The following is a 24,754-nucleotide window of genomic DNA, read 5'->3' as shown; positions in this document are numbered from 1 at the left end:
TCCACCAGATCAGGGCCATGGCCAAAAAAGCCCTGACTCTGGTTGAGGCCAGCCTAACCTCTCTGTGTCCCGGGATCTCCAAGATGTCTTTGTTTGAAGACCGTAAGGTCCTCCGTGGGACATACCAGGAGAGGCGGTCCCGTAGGTACGAGGGTCCTAGGCCGTATAGGGCTTTAAAGGTTAAAACCAGCACCTTAAATCTGACCCTGTACTCCACCGGGAGCTAGTGCAGCTGGTATAGCACCGGGTGAATGTGATCCTATGGCGAGGACCCCGTAAGGAGTCTCGCCGCGGCATTCTGCACCCGCTGGAGTTTCTGGGTCAGTCTCAAGGGCAGCCCCATGTAGAGTGAGTTACAATAATCACGTCTGTCCAGTTGTCCACAGCTATTTATGAATCTGCAGGAAAGCAGCTTGCTTGTCTACCTCTCCATGCCGAATATACCTGCTGAGATTGTGTGCTTTTGTTCCTTGTTTTTCTTTGAAGCCTTGCGTTTCTATTGGAGGAGTTTCTCCACATCCCAGAATTCCTCAGGAGAGGCCTTGCGCTTGGGATTTCAGCCTTACATCCCCCAGTGCGATGGGCTGGGGAACTGGCTACCTGTCCAGTGTTATGGCAGCTCAGGTGAGAGAGAGGGCGAAAAAAGCCAGCTGGCAGCACTTAGGACAGCTAAGGAGTCCTAGGCCATGGTTAGTTCCTGTGGCCCCTCTTCGTTTACTGACCCTCAAAAGATTCTGTTGAAGAAACGTTTGAGGAGGGGGTTGGACAGGACTGGTGAGGGGTGTGATATGATGGGGGAGAATTAAGACCTGGACACAGAAGCCTGGAGAGGGCTGCATTTGGCCCTCTGTTCCCTACCCTGGCTAACATTTCTGTGGTTGGTATATCAGCTATTGGTAAGGGTTGCCACCATTACTCTGCCCACTTTTCCCTCTGGCTCCATCAAGGGATGCGGGTGGCACTGTGGTCTAAACCACTGAGTCCCTTGGGCTTGCCGTTTGGAAGGTCGGTGGTTTGAATCTGCGTGACGAGGTGAGCTCCTGTTACTCTGTCCCAGCTTCTGCCAACTTAGCAGTTTGAAAACACACCAGTGTGAGTAGATAAATAGGTACCACTGTGGTGGGAAGGTAAATGGTGTTTCCGTGTGCTCTGGCATTCATCATGGTGTCCTGTTGCACCAGAAGCGGTTTAGTCATGCTGGCCACATGACCTAGAAAACTGTCTGAGGACAAACTCTGGCTCCCTCGGCCTGAAAACGAGATGAGCGCCACAACCCCATAGTCGCCTTTGACTGGACATAACTGCCCAGGGGTCCTTTACCTTTTTACCTTTACCTTACCACCAGCATGTGGCCCCCGGAAGTTGCTCACAAAGCAATGTGGCCCTCAAGCTGGGGAACAAAGATTCCCTGTTCCTGCTTTTAAAGACCAGGTCTTCTTGCCGATAATTTTCACCACAAGGGAATGGAACCTGTAAAAGGTTGCCCCCTGGGACTTGCTCATAGCGCTTGGGGAAGCGCAGAGTGCAAAACCAGCATTTCATTTCTTTGCAAATGTTGGGGAATCAGTACATCCTTTGCAGGATTGACTTCCGCTGGAAGAGAGAGAAATGGAGACAAGCGGTGCCTTTGTAATATCAGTTCATCTATAAACACACAAGTTAGGAAAGGATGGTTGTGGGCAATTGAGACGATGCCGAGGGCTAGTTCGGTGCAATTTATTCCATTATTTCGAATCTGTTGTCCAATTCCATCCACTGCAATTGAGTGTGCCAGGGAATCTGACTATCACAGATATTAGATATATGTTTTGTTGCATCTTAGGTCACTGCTGGTGTGTGGATGAGAGAGGACGCTATATATCGGATTCCCTGGTGACACGCTCAACACAGCTGCCCCAGTGTAAGTTGTATTCCTCTTTCAAAGCTTTGTCCTTGTCATAGAATCTTAGAATTGTAGGGATCCTAAGGAAGAAGAAGAAGGAGAAGGAGAAGGAGAAGGAGAAGGAGAAGAAGAAGAAGAAGAAGAAGAAGAAGAAGAAGAAGAAGAGGAGAAGTTTGGATTTGATATCCCACTTTATCACTACCCGAAGGAGTCTCAAAGCGGCTAACATTCTCCTTTCCCTTCCTCCCCCACAACAAACACTCTGTGAGGTGAGTGGGGCTGAGAGACTTCAGAGAAGTGTGACTAGCCCAGGGTCACCCAGCAGCTGCATGTGGAGGAGTGGGGAAGCGAACCCAGTTCACCAGATTACAAGTCTACTGCTCTTAACCACTACACCACACTGGCTCCAGGGTCATCTAGGCCAAACCCACTGCAAGGCAGGAATCTGTACCATATTTTTCAGTGTATAACACACCCTCGTGTACAAGCAGACCCCTATTTTTTTGGACCGCAACAAAATTTTATGGGGGTGGGGGAAATTGCCTAAAGTTGTTGAGCTTTTCCTGGGTGGAGTGTGTGTCATCGCTGCCAGTTGCACGCACGCCTCACGGCTGCCGTAACTACCACGACCAATTGCCGAAGCCACAGCCAATCAGCAGCACCCTTTGCCACAGCAACCATTCACACGCCCAATCGCCACTGACAATCTCCTGCTGGCTGTGGCCACCAATACTTATTGGCCTGTTGCTAACCATGTATAAGACGACCCACATAAATGGACCAATACCATGCCTTAGAAATTCCATTGGTGGCCATGAGCTGTACATGATACATGAGATGTACCGTATTTTTTGCTCTATAAGACTCACTTTTTCCCTCCTAAAAAGTAAGGGGAAATGTGTGTGCGTCTTATGGAGTGAATGCAGGCTGCACAGCTATCCCAGAAGCCAGAACAGCAAGAGGGATTGCTGCTGTCACTGCGTAGTGATCTCTCTTGTTGTTCTGGCTTCTGAGATTCAGAATATTTTTTTTCTTGTTTTCCTCCTCCAAAAACTAGGTGCGTCTTGTGGTCTGGTGCGTCTTATAGAGTGAAAAATACAGTATTTTGTAACTACTTCTTTGTTCTGAGAGTCAGTTTCAGTGCAGATTCAGGGAGCATATTTCACACACACACACACACACACACACACACACACACACACACACCCCTTTCCCTCTGGTTCTGTTGAAGTCATCAAAGTTACTCTAGGGATGGACTTGACTTCTTACTGCTTTCCCTGTGTGTCTGAATTTGCAACTACTTGCTGTGGTAATACACTTGGCTGGATTGCATCCTTAGTTTTCAGTCCCTGCAGCTGTCATCCCATCTGCATGGGGAACAAGCGACTGACTATGCACGGTGATATTCTGACTGGAACTTTCATGACTGACCAAAACTATTACTTTAATGCAGGTCAGACGCCATGTCAACGCTCCCAAGCGAATGCCTTACTCTCTGGCTGGAGACGGACTGGACTGACGTTTAATGTTACTTCAGCAGACCTGTTTGCTCCCTCCTGTACAGAGGCAAGTCCAGTAGTGCTGAAACCTTACGGATTTTTACTCTGGTTTATAGGAATTATCGGACTGCAATCTGAACCGTGCACATTTCCAATCTGAATTTTGGAAAACGTGCATTTCGTTTTTCGGTAGGGATGAAATAAATCCAGTCCTGGTGATTTGTGGGATGGAACAAAGTGTCCCTCGCAATTTACCTCCCCCGTAGTAAATAGTGAAGTCAGGGATAAGTCACCCATTTTTACGAAGGACACAAATTCAATGAACTATTTAGGAGGCTCCTTCCTTCCTTCCTTACTGCCTTCCTTCCTTCCTTCCTTCCTTCCTTCCTTCCTTCCTTCCTTCTCTCGCTTCCTGTGCTGTTGGTGGTTGCTATTGGCAAGCTGTGTCAGTTTGCATTTCTTAGTGCAGAAAGTATTGATCTGATGTGTAGAGATCTTTCCTCTTCTGGCTAATTCAGGTGGGTTTCGGAAGTTTCTCTGTGTGAAAGAAACAAGCAGAAAGTTCATGATGTTTGGGTTATTCCTTCAGAGAAGCTGAGTACAGCTGGCTTAATCTGGTTCTCTTATCTCTTTCTGTCAAGGTCATGCTGACTATAAAAGTAAGGCCAGAAGGAGCCTGGGCTTCACTTTCTATTTCTATCTCTTTTCCTTCTGGCGTGGTGCTCTGTCCATTGATAGTGTTAAGGTTCAGACTTATTATAAGTTATTGTAAGTTTAAGTTAAGTCTGCTGCAACTGGATTTCTTATGGATGGCGGCAATCCTGAATGTATTGGATTTGTGACCATTATGCTCATTTGTCTTCAGTAGCAGTAAAGCTCTGCTGGATGAAATATTGATTGCCTCTGGTCTATTTTTTTGGGAATCCTGCAACGTGTTTAGGTTTTTACTCCGCTAACAATACATTGGAATCTGCTCAGGGTCAATATTGAGTAGAATTCCATGACTAGCTGCCCATTTGAGGTTGAAGAGAGAGCAGAATCCTATAGCGTAAGCAGAAGTCCTTGAGCGAAAAGGATAACTTTGTTAGATGCAACCCTCCATTTCTCAGATAACGGTCCTTAGATAAATAGCAGCCTTACAGAAGGCTTCTCGTTCTGCAACTATAATGCAGCTGCTTCCTTCTAGACTGGTGCCTATGCTGTTCTACAGAAGTCAGAAACCAGGGCCTGGTGTGTAGATCCAACATCTGGCGAAGCCTTTCAGCAGAGCGACGTTGATGCAAATGGCAGAGCTCACTGTAAGCGCCTTCCTTACCTTTCCTTCTGGTTTGGGGATGGACGAACCTGTCAATTTCAGTTTATTTGTGAAAATTCTTCAGCATCTCAGTGCACTTTTCTCGTCAGTGTGTTAGGATTACTTTCTCCTAATATACATACAGGGGTTTTTTTTCAGCTGGAACTCTCCGGAACTCAGTTCCGGTACCTCTCAGGTGGGTGCCAATTGCCATTCTAAGAGAAGGAGGGAGGCGTTCATGGGGAGTTCCACCACCTTTTTTACTAGAAAAATATCACTGTACAGTGGCACCTCGGGTTACAACCACTTTGGGTTACAAACTCCGCTAACCCAGAAGTAGTTGCTCCGTGTTGCGAACTTTGCCGCAGGATGACAACAGAAATCGTGCAGCGGCGGTGCTGCAGCAGTGGGAGACCCCAAGACCCCATTAGCGAAAGCGCACCTCAGGTTAAGAACGGTTTCGGGTTAAGAACGGACCTCTGGATCATGCCCTTCCAGCCGTGACGAAACCCAGACCTCTGGTGTGACGTAAATCAGTGACTCAGACTTCAAAGCCTGAGCACACTATATCAGCAGAGCGTACTGCGCAAACAGAAGTGGCGTGAGGCTTGTGGAAACATACTAACAAGCTACGGATTTATTAAGCATAAATCATGATAAAGGAAACATGTCGTCTCTCGTCTCCTCAGAGAGAGTCAAAAGCAAAAGCTATACACAACGGAAGTTCCCAGCAAACTGCTGGAACGTAAACAGACATGTGACATGTAACAATCTCACACGTCTGCAACTTAAGGTGGAATAGAATTTTCCAACAGATGTGTACATGGGTTTTGTCAGCAATTCTACCTAATATAATGCATTTCTGTATGTTATTTCCATTAACAGATGCATTTTTATCTCGTGAACTGCCCTGAGACTTATGGGTAGAGGGTGGTATACAAATTTAATTAATGATAATGATAATATTTAGGTACACTGTCTGTCAAGGACCACCTAATTCCTTATATCCTTGCCCAATGATTGAGCTCTTTGGGGTGGTCACTGTTAGTGCTCCCCCCCTGAGCCCAGATGCAAAACTCATCTTTGCCCATAGCCATGCATTTAGCCTTATAGGGCTCTTTTTCACCATCTCTCTTTTCCTCTTCAAAAGGCCCCAGTTACTGCAAGATGCTGGAGTCCAAGGCTCTCTTGCGGGAAATGGGTCGAGGTTACATCCCTCAGTGTGAAGGCCGCAGTGGGGGGTTCTCACCCGTGCAACGGACCGAAGACCAGGAAAGCAGCTGGTGTGTCTTTGAGAACGGAGAGGAGGTTCCTGGAACACGAATCAATGGAAAAAAGCTTTCATGCGAACGTGAGTGAACCTGGAAGTCTGGGCAGTTTTGTGCTTTCGTTAGAGAGGTTGTGGCCAATCTGCACACTGGGAAACGCTGGTTTGCATTGCATGGATTCATGTGGGAACTTTGAGAATTTAATGAAATATATCTATCTATCATCTATCTATCATCTATCTATCTATCTATCTATCTATCTATCTATCTATCCATCTATCTATCTATCATCTATCTATCTATCATCTATCTATCTATCTATCTATCTATCTATCTATCTATCTATCTATCATCTATCTATCTATCATCTATCTATCTATCTATTGATCTATTGATCTATCAATCTATCGATCTCTATCTCCAGGTCATGATTGATAGGATGGATGGATGAATGGATGGATAGATAGATATCGAGTTCTAGGAGTTCTTACACTTAGGATTCCAGAGAACGCATTGACAATGAGACTTTTCTGCATGATTGAAAAGCTAGTTAAGCAGTGCTGGACATGAAATAGGGAGACCTGCGTTTGAAAAAGCTTTCTGGGTAGCCTTAGGAAGATCACACTGGAATGTCTTCACGGGATTGTTTACGTGGGGCGTGTAATAATGTCACATCCTCTGAGGTCTCAGAAAGTTACAAATGGAATTTTGTTGTCGTTTAGTCGTGTCCCCTTCATGACCCCATGGACCAGAGCACGCCAGGCACTCCTGTCTTCCACTGCCTCCCGCAGTTTGGTCAAACTCATGCTGGTAGCTTCGAGAACACTGTCCAACTATCTCATCCTCTGTCGTCCTCTTCTCCTTGTGCCCTCCATCTTTCCCAACATCAGGGTCTTTTCCAGGGAGTCTTCTCTCCTCATGAGGTGGCCAAAGTATTGGAGTCTCAGCTTCAAGATCTGTCCTTCCAGTGAGCACTCAGGGCTGATTTCCTTAAGAATGGATAGGTTTGATCTTCTTGCAATCCATGGGACTCTCAAGAGTCTCCTCCAGCACCATAATGCAAAAGCATCAATTCTTCGACAATCAGCCTTCTTGATGGTCCAGCTCTCACTTCCATACATCATCACTGGGGAAATCATAGCTTTAACTATACAGACCTTTGTTGGCAAGCTGATGTCTCTGCTTTTTAAGATGCTGTCTAGGTTTGTCATTTCTACAAATGGAATAGATGCCTGATTACATTATAGTTCCAGATCTGCTCTCAGAAGCAGCTGGATGAATCTGTGCCTACCGTAAGAGGAACTGCAGCAAAAAACCATCTGTCCCAGGAAGCTGCTATTGGCTGTCAGGCTGTCAGGTGACTCTTCCCTGGATCCAATGGGGACATGCCAGTTGGTGGCTCTCAGGGCTAATCCATATATATATATGTATAGCAGAACCAAATGATAAAGCTTTTTCCTGGACTGTACTACTTCAGACTACAGGTGGAGGTTGACGGGGTCAAAATGCTCTCTTGCCCCCCAAATCCCTCCCCTCGGTGGGAAGAGTCCAACCTAACCTTCTCCTTGGTATGCTATTTTCCCATTCTATGCATGGCACAAACTCCTTCCTTGGACTAAATGACTTCCAATATAACCTTCCAAAGCTATTATTCTAATTTGCAGATGACATAGACCCCTTTGTAAGCCCTATAAAACCTGATTGCAGTACAGACTTATGAAGGTACTTAAATCCATACCCTCCAAAATTTTCCCAATGAAAATAGGGATGCCCTATTCCATTATTAGTGGGACGTGGGTGGTGCTGTGGGTTAAACCACAGAGCCTAGGACCTGCTGATCAGAAGGTCAGCAGTTCGAATCCCGCGACTGGGTGATCTCCCGTTGCTCGGTCTCTGCTCCTGCCAACCTAGCAGTTTGAAGGCACATCCAAGTGCAAGTAGATAAACAGGTACCGCTCTGGTGGGAAGGTAAATGGCATTTCCATGCGCTGCTCTGGTTCGCCAGAAGCGGCTTAGTCATGCTGGCTACATGACCTGGAAGCTGTACGCCAGCTCCCTTGGCCAATAAAGCGAGATGAGCACCGCAACCCCAGAGTCGGCCTCGACTGGACCTAATGGTCAGGGGCCCCTTTACCTTGACTTATTCCATTGTTGTTGTTGTTGTTGTTGTTGTTGTTGTTGTTGTTTTATTTTGTATCCCACCCATCTGGCTGGGTTGCCCCAGCCACTCTGGGCGGCTTCCAATAGATATATAAAACATAATAAAGCATTAAACATTTTTAAAAAAACATTCCCTGTACAGGGCTGCCTTCAGATATCTTCTAAAGGTTATACAGTTACTTATGTCCTGTGCTCCCCCCCCCTAAAAACAATTTTTAGCAGTACTCTCATTTTGACTCAAGAAAACCACCATTTTATAGTTCAATCTGGGAAAAATAAATACAGTAAATGGACAAAAGTACAAAGATTCACAACATGTTTAGGAATATGCGTACCCCTCCACCCCCCCAGAAAAAACCCCAGCTTATGTCCTTGGCTCGGGGGTCACATAACTCCAGACCCTCCAACATTTCTTTGATGAAAATAGGGACGTCCTAAGGAAAAGCGAAACATTCCGAGATCAAATCAGAAACTGGGATGGCTTCTGTAAATCCTGGACTGTTCCTAGGAAGTTGGGAGGGTCTGTAAATCTGTTGGGCTTTGGAAATGAGTTTATGGGTTCTCCTGCAATTAATCTGAAGCTTCGTTATTCTAACACCAAAAATCCAAATTTTGAAATCTTATTCAGTGGCCAGTTTTGACCAAGGTTTCAATTCCGTGATCTGTGTGAGATTCTTATTTTGTCTTGTTCCCCACCCCCACCCCTTCCAGTGTGGAGAGCCAGTGTGGAGTAGTGGTTAAGAGCGGTAGTCTCGTAATCTGGTGAACCGGGTTCGCGTCTCCGCTCTTCCACATGCAGCTGCTGGGTGACCTTGGGCTAGTCACACTTCTCTGAAGTCTCTCGGCCTCACTCACCTCACAGAGTGTTTGTTGTGGAGGAGGAAGGGAAAGGAGAATGTTAGCCGCTTTGAGACTCCTTCAGGTAGTGATAAAGCGGGATATCAAATCCAAACTCTTCATCTTCCAGTTTACTCTGAGGAGAAAGCCAGCAACGAGGCAAAAGTCTGTTTGCAATTCTGGGTGTGACTTGAAGATGGGAACACGGGCTGTCGGCAGATGTGACAGCTGGGGTGGGAAAGAACAATAAACCCATCCTCTTTATCACAAGAGGCATCTTAAGATAGACCAGTAGTAACTTTGGAATGCCCATTGCGTCCAATGAGGTTTCCATTAAACTAATCAGTTCCGTATGAGGGAGATTCCCCCAGTAGTCATTTTGCTCCTTGCATCTAGCCTAGTTAGGGAAATCCAGCATTTTCTTGTTGCTGTACATGTTGGGGATTTCAACGCCACGTATCTCAGTACACATACCACCACCCCCATCCCCGCTCACTGTGCACATTTGCCGGGAGAGGAAATTAAGGAAGTCTTGATCTACAGATGCAGGGAGAATGGGATGGAAAAATGATAAGGTGGCTGAGTAAACTGTACCACTGCAGCCTGCAAAAGGTTAGGTGGGAGAGAGCATGTTTCTGAATGCTCTCCCACGGATCCTCGCAAGATGAAAGCTAGCACAACGGAGACGTGTTCCTGATAAGCCATCTCATTCTTCTGCTACCTTTTTTTGTTTGTAAGGGATTATCTTCTCGTGTGGAAATGTTTCAAAAACGCTATTCCTGCAGGCCTAAATGATACAGGAATGTGAAAGAACTGGGAGCTGCTGTAAAAATTAGCAGGACTTTTTCTCTCTCGTACACAATTTTAGATTCTAAAGCACCCTGAAGATAGGGTGAAACATGGTTACTTTATCATCATCAGTGTTTTTTTAAAAAATAATAAATAATTGCTGTTTTCCATGGTTTTTTTACTCTTTTATGCCATTTTTATTGTATCTTGTACATCACCTTGAGATTCGCATATGGAAGGCGATTAATCCATTTATGAAAACAATATCATTCTTGTTCATCTAGGCTATTTCTCATTAGCTCAGATCACAGTCCATGGTGTAATTTTTGGCCTTCGTCTGTTAATAAGATGGCGTAAGATTTGTCCTGTGCATAGTTAACATTGCGTGAACGCTTTTGGGAAATCTGATTGCATTTCTCTCAAAGTATGTTTGGTCTGAATTATCGATAAGCTGCATTTGCCACTCACGGCTTCGTAATTCGATTTGAGACAACTTGTGTGTAACTGTTGCTGACAATGTCCTTCCTAGGTCCTTGGTGCCACCTGCCTTTTGATGCCCCTTATGTCACCAACGGTGGCGTTTTCTGCGGTGTCTCCGATGATGCTCCGACAACTCAGAAATGCCGAGTGATTTGCTCTCCAGGCTTCCACAGTGTCAGAGAAGAGTTGCTGCTCTGTGATACGGAGACTGGCCTCTGGCTAGGAGATCCAGCCCATTCCCAGATCTGCCAGAGTAAGTGCAGAAGTTAAGAGTTTGCTGACTTGGCCGGAGGTTCTGCTGGGCTGTGGCTAGTAGAGAATTCAGCATGGCCATGAAAAAGCTAGATTTTAGTCCATTGGGTAGGGTTTATTTTGTAGCCTATGTCGTGCTCCCATTCTTTTTTGATTGCATTGAGGGGGTTTGTGGGATTCTGGAGCTGAGACCTGTCAGGAGTGACCGTGGTCCACTGGTACCAAGTCGTACGGGAAACAGCCTTACTAGAAAAGCTAACCAACAGACTGAAACGGACAAGGGGACAAATAAAAGAGGACACCTAGGATGGGCACGCTCCCTAGAGTGGCAGGGTGTGGAGGATGTTAATTTCCGTTTGCCACTGAGCAGTGCTTTGGAGTCACAAGACTCTGTTTACATTCCACACATTCCATACTGTTGGAAGTCTCACGGGAGATGGGAGACGGATGTGACGTACTGGTTTCCTGTTCCTTTGTTCCTTTGTTGTTCAGTTGCTCTCTGCTCTCACAGAGAGAGGATGTGTTTTTGGTCTGTGTAGTTGGCAATAAAACTCTTTGCAATGTAGCCATAAATCTCATCACTTCCGTGTGCTGCTTTGATTCTCTGCTGAATGGGGGATGTGCCTGGAGCCTTATCAGAGGATCAGGTCATCAATCACGTTGGGGGACTCGGCTGGAGGAAGATGAGCTTTATCAGCTTGGTCAAACGGCGATCCCAACAGAGTGTGCTCTCCCAGGCACAGGATAGCCGCTTGGGTTCACGGAGTGGTGCACACACCCTGCAGCCGGGGGCAGAGCGAGCCGCCCATGGCGGACACTCGGCGTGTCGCCTGCCTGCGACTCCCAAGCCTCCCCCAAGCTGTCAAAATGAAGGCAGAAGGGGGGAATGCTGCTGGCAAAGCTGCACAGTATCCCTTCCCCCGACGGCTCAGGGTAGGCTTGGGAGTCGCAGGCAGGCGGCACACCAAATGTCACCCCCTAAGCAAAGAAACCCGAAATTATGCAACTAACAATGCAATTTTCATTGTTTTCAAGTTGTTTTAAACTCCGTGAGTAAAACTTTCGAACCATATTTTTGGACTGGAGATTTTCTATTTCAATGCAAGAGTCAGTTTTAATTCATCCAGCAGCTTCAGCATGCATAATATTAATAATCACAACAGACTAGCCTCTATTGCTTAGAGTAACACTGAATTCAAGTCCCATTGATTTCTGTGGGTCTACTCTAAGTACGACCTAAGCCTTGATCCAGTCCACTATCTTTTAAGATCGCTCCCTTTGCTAATGTTTTAGAAGTCTATAGGAGCAGATGGAAGAGGAAGCTCTGTTGCTCCAGCCTGATTTTTGGATGTGGCCCAATATCCTTAATTGTTCCCCCTGCATTTAGTACCTCCACCTTCCAAATGAACAACATTGTGGAAAATCAGAGGATTTAATAAGAGTCGCTTTGGGTCTGTAGCTACTCCTGAACTGCCGCGGGAGGGACAAATGATTAGCCCGTGGCCTCCAAAATCGCCAATTCCTAAAAACCTCAGCCCCTCCGTCCTCAATGTGTTTGCCTGAAAGTAAGATCTAGTGACTTCAGTGAGATTTGCCTCCAAGCTTTGGATGAATCTGATGGAGATGCTTACTCTGAGCTAAACAGATGAGGACCAGATGTTTGAACTTGGCAGCTACTGTCAGTTCACGTAATCTCCAGAATTTGGTGACTTCTGTATATAGATTTATTTTTATTTTTCTGCTGCTGCTGGAAGCAATTGGTCCTCCAGGTTTATTGCCATCCTTACTGCCTTCCCAGCCACTTGGCATTCGGAGTCACCCCCCCCACCCCCGGAAGATTAAAAGCAAATATTGGAGGGGGGGGTTGAATCTTGGCACACACCACTAACCCTTCTGGCTGCACGTGATGAACCATCTGGGCATGTCGACATTCTTGAATAGAAAGGAGTTGTGACCCGCATATAACAGCGGAAGACATGCGTTTTGCATTTGCATATCAGGTTAAATGGACTTTCCCCTCCCATGCAGTTTATCTCCATTCAACTTTTGGCTGTGTTTGTAACCAATCTACCTTTTAAACCTGTATGAGAACAAAACAGCCCTAAGCTGATCTCTTTTATAGTTCTGTCCTCTGCATCTTTACTCAGAAGCAAGTCCCTCTGTGTCCAACAGGGCTTTTGCTAGGTACAGTGGTACCTTGGTTCTCAAACTTAATCCGTTCCGGGAGTCCGTTCGACTCCCGGAACCGTTCGAAAACCAAGGTGCAGCTTACAATTGGCTGCAGGAGCTCCCTGCACTCAAGCGGAAGCAGCGTTGGAAGTTCAGCTTCCGAAAAACGTTCGCAAACCGGAACACTTACTTTAGGGTTTGCGGCGTTTGGGAGACGATTTGTTCGGCAGCTAAGCCGTTCGATAACCAAGCTATGACTGTACTTAAAAGAACTTGGGACACAGGTTCATGTACAAATTAGCCTAAAATGTGCACAGACTAATGTATACGTTTAGATGCCTCTGGAGAAATTATGGGTTGGATCCAACCAAGTCAATCTGTTGGCACAAGGACTTCTGCTTGCCCTCTCCCTGCTATTCTACAACCCCGAAATTGGTTCTGGCTCCCCTCCTGACCCCTCTGGAACATTTTTGGGGTGATGCTCATAGAGAGAGGAGCAAGAGGTGAAATTCCATAGTGCAGGTGGAGGTCCTTTTGGCAATAGGATGTCACTGGGTATAACCCTCAGCTAGTGGGCAGCTGGATTCTTAGCACTAGGGATGAACGAATCCGTCAGTGCTGGTTTCTCATTTTTTCCAGCCTAAAGTTCACTTCTCCACATTTCCACATTAGTTTACACATTAGTCCTCCTGAAAATTAATCAGCTTTATGGTGCAAATATCTCCTAAGGTGCACAGGTTTGCACGTGAAATGCCTTTGTTCCAGCATTAGATATGGATAATGAAAGAGAAGCTGGGTTTTGTCTTAGTCACTCGCTGCTAGTCCAGTCTGAATTCTTGGCTTTCTGCCCCCATTGATGAGGAGATTGAAAAATGTATGTAAAATAATAATAGAGAGAACAGGCAATGTGTCTGAGTGTTTTGTATAACACTGGTTTCCTATGTTCTCCTTCAAGGGCTCCAGCCGTTCCAGAGCGTTCAAACTCAAACCCACTTCCAGCTCGTCTTGCCTCCTGAGAAGACCTGTGGTCCAGACTTTTCCAAGTTGCTAGGGGCATTCCAGATCTTTATTCTGGATGAGATGAAGGCCCGTGGCTTTTGTCATATTCAGGTATTCATACCTTCTTCTTCTTTGGTGATCACTCGTAGCCGAGTCAGATTGTCTTCCATGAACACGATTTTAACAATGAGTCCATAAGTGACTGTGGAGGCCAATTCTGGGTCGACACGTCCTTCCACAGTGGGGACATAGGTTTCTGGGCGGGAGTTGATCACAATGAGGGTTTGCCAAACATGCCTTCTTAGATCATTTCTCCCTTTCGTCCTGAGTTCGAGCGTCCTCAAAGCCCATAACACCTTTGGTAAAGGCTGTTCTCCAGTTGGAGCGCTCACAGGCCAGTGTTTCCCAATTGTCAGAGTTTATACTACATTTTTTTTAGATTTGTCTTCGAGAGAGTCTTTAAACCTCTTTTGTTGACCACCAGCATCACACTTTCCATTTTTAAGTTTGGCAATAATATTAATGATAATGATAATGATAATAATTCATAGCAGCTTTCCAAGGCGATCCAAGGGTCAACGTATTTATTTATTTAATTTATACACCATCCTTAATTCAAGGGTCAGACACAAAATAATAATCCAGGAATCACAAGGCTGCTTACAGTGTAAAAGCACAAAAATACATACAGTAACATAATAACAAGCAAAACAATCTCCCCCCTCCCCCAGTTTAAAATATCAATGGCCGGGGGTGGGGGTGGGGAGAGAGAAGAATACTTTTGCCTGGTGTCTAAATATATGTACTGAACATGCCAGGCCAGCCTCACTGGGGAGAGCATTCTATAAACAGGGAGCCACCACAAAAAGGCCCATTCTTTTTTTAAAAAATAATATTTATTAGAATTTAAAAGATTACAAAAAGAAAAAATAGAAAACAGCATATTAAACAGAAAAACAGAACATCACATCACAATAAAAAAAAGAAGAAAAAAGAAAAAAAAGAAAAAAATACAATAAATCTTCCCATAATTTATCTTTCATTTGTTTGTTTCCTTGACCTCCTCACACCTCCATTTTTTTGTATTCTAGTTCAGTTAGCTATTTCAGCAAGTCCTTGCCATCTTTTCCAGTTTTTGTCCTCTATTTTATCTTAATATATTGTAACTTTACTTTCCCTCCTTTCACCATTTAACAATCTGTTTTTTCTTAATCCTTTATAGCATTTCTGCTAAAACCACATTACTTCATTCCAACATCCTTCTAACATTCCTTAATTTTACAATGTTTCTGTAAATAAACTTTAAATTTCTTCCAATCTTCTTCCACCGACTCTTCTCCCTGGTCTCGGATTCCGCCATTCATTTCCGCCAGTTCCATGTAGTCCACAAAAAGGCCCATTCTTGTGTTGCTGACCTCTGGGCCTCTCATAGAAGCAAATTCCACTGTCGAACAGCTCTTACTGTCAGGAAGTTCTTCCTAATGTTTAGGTGGAATCTTCTTTCTTGTAGTTTGGAATCCATTGCTCCGTGTCCGCTTCTCTGGAGCAGCAGAAAACAACCTTTCTCCCTCCTCTATGTGACATCCTTTTATATATTTGAACATGGCTATCATATCACCCCTTAACCTCCTCTTCTCCAGGCTAAACATGCCCAGCTCCCTTAGCCGTTCCTCATAAGGCATCGTTTCCAGGCCTTTGACCATTTTGGTTGCCCTCCTCTGGACACGTTCCAGTTTGTCAGTGTCCTTCTTGAACTGTGGTGCCCAGAACTGGACACAGTACTCCAGGTGAGGTCTGACCAGAGCAGTCTGACCTCTCGTGGAGGAAGCACACAAATAAGGACTTTGGGTAATAATTGCAGGGCCCGGGTCAGTTCATATGGGGAGAGGCGATTCTTAAGGATATTGCAGTCCTGAGCTGTTTAAGCTTTATAGGTCAAAACCAGCGCTTTGAATTGCACCTGGAAACCAACTGGCAGCCATTGCAGTCGGTCGAAGATTGAATTTTGCACAACTATATCACACAGATCCCTAGTTTCCTAACTGTCCTAGGAGAGTCCTAACAACTCTCAGCCCTCTTAGCAAACTGTGATTCCCACGGCTCTTTGAGGGATACCATGAATGTTAATGTGATATAATGGTGCTTTAAATAGGTGTGGATGTGAACGGGTCAGTGCACAAGTAAACTAATATCACCCTTCCCAATATCCAGTGGGGAAGTGCCTCATCGTGTCTAATTTGGTCCTCAGCTAAACGTTACGAAGAACCAACTTTTGTCAAGTTTGGCAACGGAACCAACTAACTTTTGGGGGCATTGCGAAATACATTTCCCCCTTTTCCTTTACATCTGCTTTTCCAGAGCTTGGGATAATTAAGAAAACAAATGTGCACCGGAAAACCTAGCTCATTTGGGCAGCTTCAAAAAATGTAGAAGGATATATATTCCAGTGCGTTATGGTCATTATATTGAAGATTGCCAAGTCACATAAAAGGTTTTCCACTTGGCCTGCCTTATTTTAGCATGTGCCTTGTTTAGCGCTTCAGAATTCATGGGGAAGGCTGGTAGGATTGTCATCTCACCCTGCTTTGGCTAAAACTGGTTCAGCATCCCATTCATTCCCTCCAGCTGCTTCCTCAAACTGTGCCCTCCAGATGTTTTAGACTACAACTCCCATCAGGTCCAGCCAGCAAAGCCGTGAACAGTCTGCAAACTTGCAGGAGAGCCTTTCCCAACCTGTTGCTCTCCAAAGACAGACTGGAGAGACGGGCGGCTGGAGCCTGCCCTACCTGGACCTCACTCCGCCCCCCCCCCAGCCAGCAGCTGATTTGCTGAATGGGCAGGGGGCGGAGCGATGGCCAGCAAGAAAGGAGGGGTGTCACCCAGGGTCAGGAAGCCCACGCCGGGTCACAAACCCTGCCCATCGCTTAGATGGATGAGCAGTAATTATTACATAAAGAGGGATTTGTGCTCCTGTGGTAGGAAGTTGCAAGAGCAGCTTGTTTACATGCTGCAGTGATAGAAAACACTGGAATTTTCTGGTGTTTTGTCATATAGCCTAGTTACCAGAAGGAACGCGGGTGGCGTTGTGGGTTAAACCACAGAGCCTAGGACTTGCTGATCAGAAGGTCGGTTGTTCGAATCCCCACAACGGGGTGAGCTCCCATTGCTCAGTCCCTGCTCCTGCCAACCTAGCAGTTCGAAAGCACGTCAAAGTGCAGGTAGATAAATAGGTACCACTCTGGTGGGAAGGTAAATGGCATTTCTGTGCGCTGCTCTGGTTCGCCAGAAGCGGCTTAGTTATGCTGGCCACATGACCTCCGGGAAGCTGTACGCCGGCTCCCTCGGCCAATATAGTGAGATGAGCACCGCAACCCCAGAGTCCGCCACAACTGGACCTAATGGTCAGGGGTCCCTTTACCTTTACCTAGTTTACCATATGCAATCAGAGCATAGTGGAAAGATGCAGACTCCTCCAATAGGCAGCATAACCATAATATTGCATCAATTTACCACAGAGCAACTACACTCCAACTGTTCTTCCTCTGCTAAAAACCCACTGTCTTAAGTCTCTCTCTGCTTCGGTCTCTATCTGTTCAAACTGTGACACACAAAGAAAAAGACCACTCAGAGCCATCAACCTCATTTGGTTAAGCCCTTCGCCTCCCATCATTTGCTAGGTAGGCAAAACCACCATGATCCACCCATTTGTAATACACCCATCAGGTGAAAATGTCATGCATCGAAATATTTGGCTTCTTCTTCTTTTTAAGGTAAATGCTTTTGAACACCTGGTGTCTGTTCCTGTCTGCGATGATTCTTCTGTGCTGGTCCAGTGCCTTGCTGCTGACCGTCTAGGAGTGAACATCACCTGGAGAGCTTTTCTTGAGGAAGTCCCAGCTGCTTCGCTTCCAGATTTGCACAACATTGGTGGGTTTAGCTGTTAATGTGTCCCGTTCTTCCAAAATGATTCCTGTCTCCCTATTCATAGACGTGTGCTAGAAAACTGCCAGGAAAATTGTGAGGTTGTTGATTGTTATTTTTTCAGTTTCTCCCTGGAACTAAAGGAATGTTGGGGGAAAAAACAACCTGAAATTTGACACTGCAGAGGAAAATCTGGTTTAACTATCCACTTGGGACGGAACCGTGCTTAAATATGATCATCACTGAGGGTTTTCCTCCTCTGCTCTTTCTAATCGGCCTTTAACAAAAATATATCTAGTTCCACATTCCCAGAGGCATAAGCTACTGGGATGGGAGTGGCAGCACTGGGAGGAGACCAACAGTAATAACACCAGCACTTGTAGTGTATAACATGGGGAACTGGGCCATTTGTTGGTGGTCTGGTTCATCTGACAAAGTGAAATCACTGTAGACAATGCAGAGTTAGAGAAGGACCCTATGGTCTTGCACAAGCAAAAGACTATCCATCCATTAAAAGTGATAGAATCACTGAAATGTAGAGTTGGAAGAGACCCTGAGGGTCATCCATTCCAACTCCCTGAAATGCAGGAATCTGAAGTGTTATGCCTATCGGTGTGGTTGCTCGAGAGTGATCAGGCAAGATCCCTCACTGGTCTTTTCAAAGGCTTTATTATTGGTGCAAAAACATTTACAATGCAGAACGCCTCTATTCCATGTCTTGCTCATTCACTAGCAGAATCTGAGAGTGGGCGGTCCTTAAACTTTCCCCAGCAGAGTAGTCTCTTTACCCCCAGCCGATGCCTCCCCTCTCTGCGCGAAAGCCTATTGTGCAAGGAAGGCTTGGGTAAAGGGGGACCTCCCTCCTCCCTGCTTTGCTCAGGCAAGGTGTCCTGGCACTGCCTTGCATCCTCCGAGCCCTGCAGCTCTTCCCTAGAGGCATGGCTTCCTTCCTCCGCTGAGGAAGTGCTGCTTCCCATGATTATTGGAGGCTCTCTGTACTCCATCTGCCCTTCCCCCTCTTGCCTCTGAGCTGATGGCAGTTCCCTGACATAAAGCATCCATGACAGATGGCCATCTAATCTCTGCCTAAAGACCTCCAAGGATGGAGAGTCCTACTGCCTCCTGAAGGAGTCTGTTCAACTGTCAAAGAGCTCTTACCGTCAGAAAATTATTCCAGATATTTAGTCAGAATAACTTGTGATTTGAATCCATTGGTTATGGTCTTACCCTCCAGAGCAAGAAAACAAGCTTGCTCCATCTTCCATGTGACAGCCCTTGTAATATTTGAAGATGGTTATCATGAAGCCAGGCCATAATTTCCAAGTGTAGCTTCCTTCACACTAATGCTACTGCCTGGATTAGGTGCCAGACCCCATCAACAGCTCTGTCATTCTTTTCCCAGAAATTTTGCATGCGTTCATTTTCCATTTTGGAATCTCCTGGACTTTGTATATCTGTCTTCCCCATTTTCTTAATGAGGACCAAATGCAAACATCTCCCAAAGCTGGCTTTGGGAGGAATGATTATGTGTATTATCCAGTTCTGCTATCTATTTGTGTTTACATTTATGCATCTGGACTGGATTATGTGGGGAAGCAGCTATATGTGTATGTTTGTGTGTATCAAGTATATCCTATGTATCAAAGAGCAAGTGGTGTTTAGACACGTATTGAATGTTTGTTTTGGAAGTTCCTCTGGACCACCATGAGGACAATCTGAGTCTGTTCACTGCCTACACAAAGAATTATTATCAAAATATCATAAACAGAAAATGAAGGAATAACAGTCTTGGTGTCCCATCTTTCCATATGGAGTAATGATTTCAAGGTGAACGGAACTCAGCTGTTGATTAGACTTGTTTATCTTGTTTTCTGAAATAATTGCTTTGGGATCTCCGAGTTACAAATCCTGCTGTACATATTTTTGTCTATGGAAACCGGTGTTACAAACACGTGTGTTGCAAATGGTGCAGAATATTGAGCCCTGATTGTCTTCTCCCACCAACCTCTCCTTTAATGCCCTGTTGTATTTCATTTCCTTATAGAAAGAGCAATGGTTGGGGACAATCTCGTTGGACGCTTTGAGGCACTGGTCAAGAGTGGCGGCTTTGTCCTCCAATTGGGCCCTGAGCAACTCCAATCAGACACTTCCATCAGTTTCCTTGGGAATGGCACATCTCCTGAAGTCCGCCTGGGATGCAGGAGTGGCTTCCGGAAGGTTTTCAATGCTGGAGAAGTTGCCCCAAATCTCCAAGGATGTGGTATGGTCCATCTTCATTTCTATCTGTGTTGTTTTCTTAATGTGTTCCTGTTATCAGTCACTTCTGAGCAAAGTTCAGGAACATTTCTTCTCTGAGCTCCACTGTTGTTTAGTCGTGTCCGACTCTTCGTGACCCCATGAACCAGAGCACACCAGGCACTCCTGTCTTCCACTGCCTTCCGCAGTTTGGTCAAACTCATGCTGGTAGCTTCGAGAACACTGTCCAACCATCTCGTCCTCTGTCGTCCCCTTCTCCTTGTGCCCTCCATCTTTCCCAACATCAGGGTCTTTTCCAGGGAGTCTTCTCTTCTCATGAGGTGGCCAAAGTCTTGGAGCCTCAGCTTCAGGACCTGTCCTTCAAGTGAGCACTCAGGGCTGATTTCCTTAAGAATGGATAGGCTTGATCTTCTTGCAGTCCATGGGACTCTCAAGAGTCTCCTCCAGCACCATAATTCAAAAGCATCAATTCTTCTGCGATCAGCCTTCCTTTGCCTACCTTCAAAGCTGCTTCCTTCTTCTACTTCCCAGAGGTGCAACTGACAGATTAATTCTTAAATAATTTGTTGCCAACTTTATTTGTAAGTGCTTAGAGTTCAGGCCCTTCTTCGCCCAAGAATTAAACAGAGAGGTGTCCAAGACTTTAGATTCTTTTTTCAAGTCATTTGCTGGGTGCATGCCATTTGCTTTGTTTCCACATAGCAGCCTTGAGCTTTTCATAATCCATACTTTAAATATATTAGGAAATTAGCCTTTTGCGAGCCCAAGGAGAGCCGCGTTCTGCTTGTGTCAGAAGAAATAGTGTAAAATGGTAAAATTAAAATACTGAATGCTGGGGAAGAAAATTAAAGAGGCGTATGGTAAGACATCAACGAAAGGAACACTCATTTCATGAGCAAGGAGCACATGGTGCTAAATGGTGCAGATCACTAAGCAGATGTGGATTAAAGCAGTGTGTTGACATGACGGGAAGCTGAGATGGAGCAGATAGAGGAGATGGCTGACATTTACAGGAAGACCATGAAAACAAATGATTGAGAGACTCAGGAAGGTGTTCGGTGTTCTTAAAAGCTGTGCAAATCCACATTTCTCCAAGGTGTGGGACCCCAGTCTCTTGGAAGCCTGTGCAAAAACAAATGAATAAGTCTGCATCGAAGCATAGATGTCTGGGGTGGGAGCAGTGGACTGCATGGTGTTGAAGGTGGGACCTTTGGTGCAAATTCACAGCCCCACTTCTTTCCATGGATAACACTTGAAAAGGGCTTGAGAAATATGGCAGACTAGCCTCCTGCGTTGTCCGGTCTTTAGTGCTGTAAAGGCAGAGGCAGTAAACCCAGTTCTGCTTGTTGCTTGGATCTGCGAGGAAGCCTGACCCTGAAGCTCATATAAAGGGAGGGTAGCCAGATGAGAAGACAAGGTTCTTGCAACTTCAGCAGTCATGCAGAAGAAGCAATTTGAGCTGCTGTAGCCTATCATGCAAATTCCCTCTTCAGGGACAGACTTGGATAATATGGTGTCCTGAGTGAGGACCAAATTTGGTCCCACCCCAAATATTCCTTATTTTCACAATACAGTGGACGCTGCGGGTTGCGAACGTGATCCGTGCGGGATGCACGTTCGCAACCCGCAGCGTTCGCAACCCTCGTCTGCACATCTGCGTACCTGCGGGTTGTGATTTGGCGCTTCTGCGCATGTGCAAAGCATGATTTAGCACTTCTGCGCATACGCAACTGCCGAAACCCAGAAGTAACCCATTCTGGTACTTCCAGGTTTCAGCAGTCCACAACCCGAAAAAACACAACCTGAAGTGGCTGTAACCCTAGGTATGACTGTAATTCCTTTTGGTAGCATTGTTTTTATGGATCTTCTCAGTTGGTACTTGTATAAATATAGTTGCTGCTTCTTCTTCTTCTTCTTCTTCTTCTTCTTCTTCTTCTTCTTCTTCTTCTTCGCCCCCTCAGCTCGGCTCCCTGTGAAGCGAAATCTCCTGCACACCCTAAATCCAGCACTGCCCTCTTATACACAGTCATTAAAGGTCCAGGTTATCATATGTAAGATGGTTAGGGAATATTGCATGACCTACTCTGACCATAAGAAGAGCCCTGTAGCTGAATCAGGCCAAAGGTAACTCACCTAGCATAGCATCCTGTTCTCATTGTGGCCAAACAGATGCCCACAGGAAGCCCCAAAGCAGGGACTGAGTATCATAGCACCAGGAATGCCACCTTGGCCCTGCGACCGTGGGCTGTGGGTGCTGTGCAGTGTGCATGGCCCTGGTGCCAAAAATTGTGGGTGCCCAGACCCTTCATGGGGAATTTGGTGGGTGCTCAGGCACTCAGGGCCCCAGGGAATTGGCACTAGGCACAGCGCCTTCCCCACTGTGTTTCTGACCAACAGATAATAATAATAATAATAATAATAATAATAATAATATTCTTATACCCCACCCATCTGACTGGGTTGCCCAACAGAAATTGAAGGGCACAACAACAACAACAACAACAACAACAACAACAACAACAAACATTAAAAGCTTCCTGAAACATGGCTGTGTTCAGATGTCTATGAAAATAGTAGTTTCTTTCCTTGACATCTGATGGGAGGGCATTCCTCAGGCCTTCTGCCTGGTTCCCTGTTGCTTCACTTCTTGCTGTGTGGGAACTGCCAGAAGGCCCTCGGAGCTGGACCTCAGTGTCCGGGCTGAATGATGTGGGTGGAGATGCTCCTTCACGTATACAGGGCCAAAACCATTTAGGACTTTAAAGGTCAGTACCAACGTTCTGAATTGTCCTTGGAAATGTACTGGGTGCCAATGTAGATCTTTTAGGACGGGTGTTATATGGCCCCATTGGCCACTCCCAGTCACCAGTCTGGCAGCTGCATTCTGGATTAGTTGTAGTTTCGAAGTCATGATCAAAGGTAGCTTCTGAGAGTGGACAGAGAGCATAGCTCTCATGGCTGGTACCAATACGATGACCTTGCATTCATAGCCTACTGACAAGGCTTGTCCTCCAGCTGTTGGACTTGGGGTACAGGTTAAGTACCTGTGTCATATCCCTGAGGTCATGAGTTTGAGCACTGCTGTGGTCCATCAATGACACATTTCTTTCAGTGTTGTCAAAAAACCCCAGTTCTTCCTTCTGACAGCAAACTGAGTGTGTTGTTGGCCATGTGTACATGCAGAACATTTGGGAACCTGGACATTCCAGCCTTTCCCCTTCTTCAACAGCTCTCGGCATAAATAAGGCTTCAAGGACATTCAGTCCCAGAGATCTTGCCAGCGCAAAACTCACATATAAAGTTAGAAGGCCTTGCCAGGTAGGAACTTCAGTTCCTGACATCTGGAGATGACCCGATGACTTATTTTTCTTGGATTTCCCCCTCCTCTCCCATGGTGCTTCCTTCATGGTGTGGCTAATCAGATTTGGCTGTGTGACAACAGCACTCCCTGTGAGTGTGAGAATATTTTCACCCTGCTTTGTTGCTGGAATAGGGATCTTTTTTTGCAAGAGACCTCCCTCCCCACCACCCACCAAAAAGTGAATTATGCACCTCTCCTTGTTTCAGCCCTCTTAAATGTTAAATAAAGAGTGAGGAAAAACTAGAACCCTATAATTTGGACATCTATATTTTTTAAAAAGCCCAAACAAGCGCAAATGAAGCTGTGCTATTTCTGCTACGTCTACATATATCCTTGGGAGCAGACAAAACTTCCACATTCCTCACGGGGATATTGAGGGTATTTCAAACTTTTGTTGTAAAGCGTAGGATAAGTCGCTAAGTGAGCATGTTAGCCAAATGTTACTGCTTGAAATGAAATGCATTATTTATTATTATTATTATTATTATTATTATTATTATTATTATTATGTTTATTATTCTAAATATTGATAATTTATTGTTAAATCGGTTGCAACGGTTACTTTTAATGAAAAGCTAGTTTTGAGCTACAGTCTTCCAGATGCCACAGCATGGTTCCCATGCATATACATTTGTGACTTCTGGTTGAATTTAAAATTATCCTTGGATTCCATAGGAATAATACATCCTTTCCCCCCTCTGCAGTGGTCTGCCCTCCAGGCACCTCCTTCCAGAACGATGGCTGCCTTCCATGCCCCTCTGGATTCTATCAAGATCAAGCGGGAAGTTCCTCCTGCATCAGATGTCCTCTCGGGAAAACAACTGTCTCTACTGGAGCCTTCAGAGCTGAGCACTGTAAGGGTCTGGGAAAATCTGCGTTCTGTATCTTTCCATTGGGAAAAGATTGGTTTCCGGGCTGAAAATATACTGTTGCACGCACCCCAATCAATTTCCAATTTCAGGGGTTCATTCTGTTCCTCGAAATGAATGTCAATGGCACATATTGTCATAGAATTCTACTCAATATTGATCCAGAGTAGATTCCAGTGTATCGTTAGCGGAGTAAAAACTTAAACACGTTGCAGGATTCCCCCCAAAATAGATCAGAGGGAGTCAATATTTCATCCAGTGGAGCTTCACTGCTACTGAAGGCAAATGAGCATAATGTTCACAAATCCAATACATTCAGGATTGGCACCGTCTATAAGAAATCCAGTTGCAGCAGACTTAACTTAAACTTACAATAACTTATAATAAGACTAAACCTTAACACTATGTGTGTACAGAACACCACACCAGAAGGAAGAGAGATAGAAGGAAGAGAAAACCAGGCTCCTTCTGGCCTTACTTTTATAGTCAGCATGACTTTGACTGAAACAGATAAGAGTTTCAGCCAGCTGTACTCAGCTTCTCTGAAGGAATAACCCAAACATCATGAACCTTCTGCTTGCTTCTTTCACACAGAGAAGCTTCTGAAACCCTCTTGAATTAGCCAGAAGAGGAAAGATCTCTACACATCAGATCAATACTTTCTGCACTAAGAAATGCAAACTGACACATATATTACAACCTGAGCATAGGCTAAGGA

General features: G+C 45.4%; 1 protein-coding gene across 1 annotated transcript in view; it reads left to right on the top strand.

Moving 5' to 3' along the window:
• The window catches only part of TG (thyroglobulin), a 177,346-nt gene that overhangs the window by 28,315 nt on the left and 124,277 nt on the right, over nt 1-24,754 (top strand). The window contains exons 12-21 of the mRNA XM_081014526.1: nt 487-624; nt 1,823-1,900; nt 3,336-3,448; nt 4,568-4,679; nt 5,826-6,026; nt 10,259-10,462; nt 13,586-13,740; nt 17,400-17,556; nt 19,595-19,810; nt 23,872-24,021. Coding sequence (XP_080870652.1) covers nt 487-624; nt 1,823-1,900; nt 3,336-3,448; nt 4,568-4,679; nt 5,826-6,026; nt 10,259-10,462; nt 13,586-13,740; nt 17,400-17,556; nt 19,595-19,810; nt 23,872-24,021 — 1,524 coding nt within the window. The remainder of the gene's footprint in view (nt 1-486; nt 625-1,822; nt 1,901-3,335; nt 3,449-4,567; nt 4,680-5,825; nt 6,027-10,258; nt 10,463-13,585; nt 13,741-17,399; nt 17,557-19,594; nt 19,811-23,871; nt 24,022-24,754) is intronic.

The sequence above is a fragment of the Podarcis pityusensis genome (genome assembly GCF_964106645.2).
Source record: "Podarcis pityusensis genome assembly, chromosome: 7".
Taxonomy (NCBI): domain Eukaryota; kingdom Metazoa; phylum Chordata; class Lepidosauria; order Squamata; family Lacertidae; genus Podarcis; species Podarcis pityusensis.
This window is presented reverse-complemented; position numbering and strand designations above follow the sequence as displayed.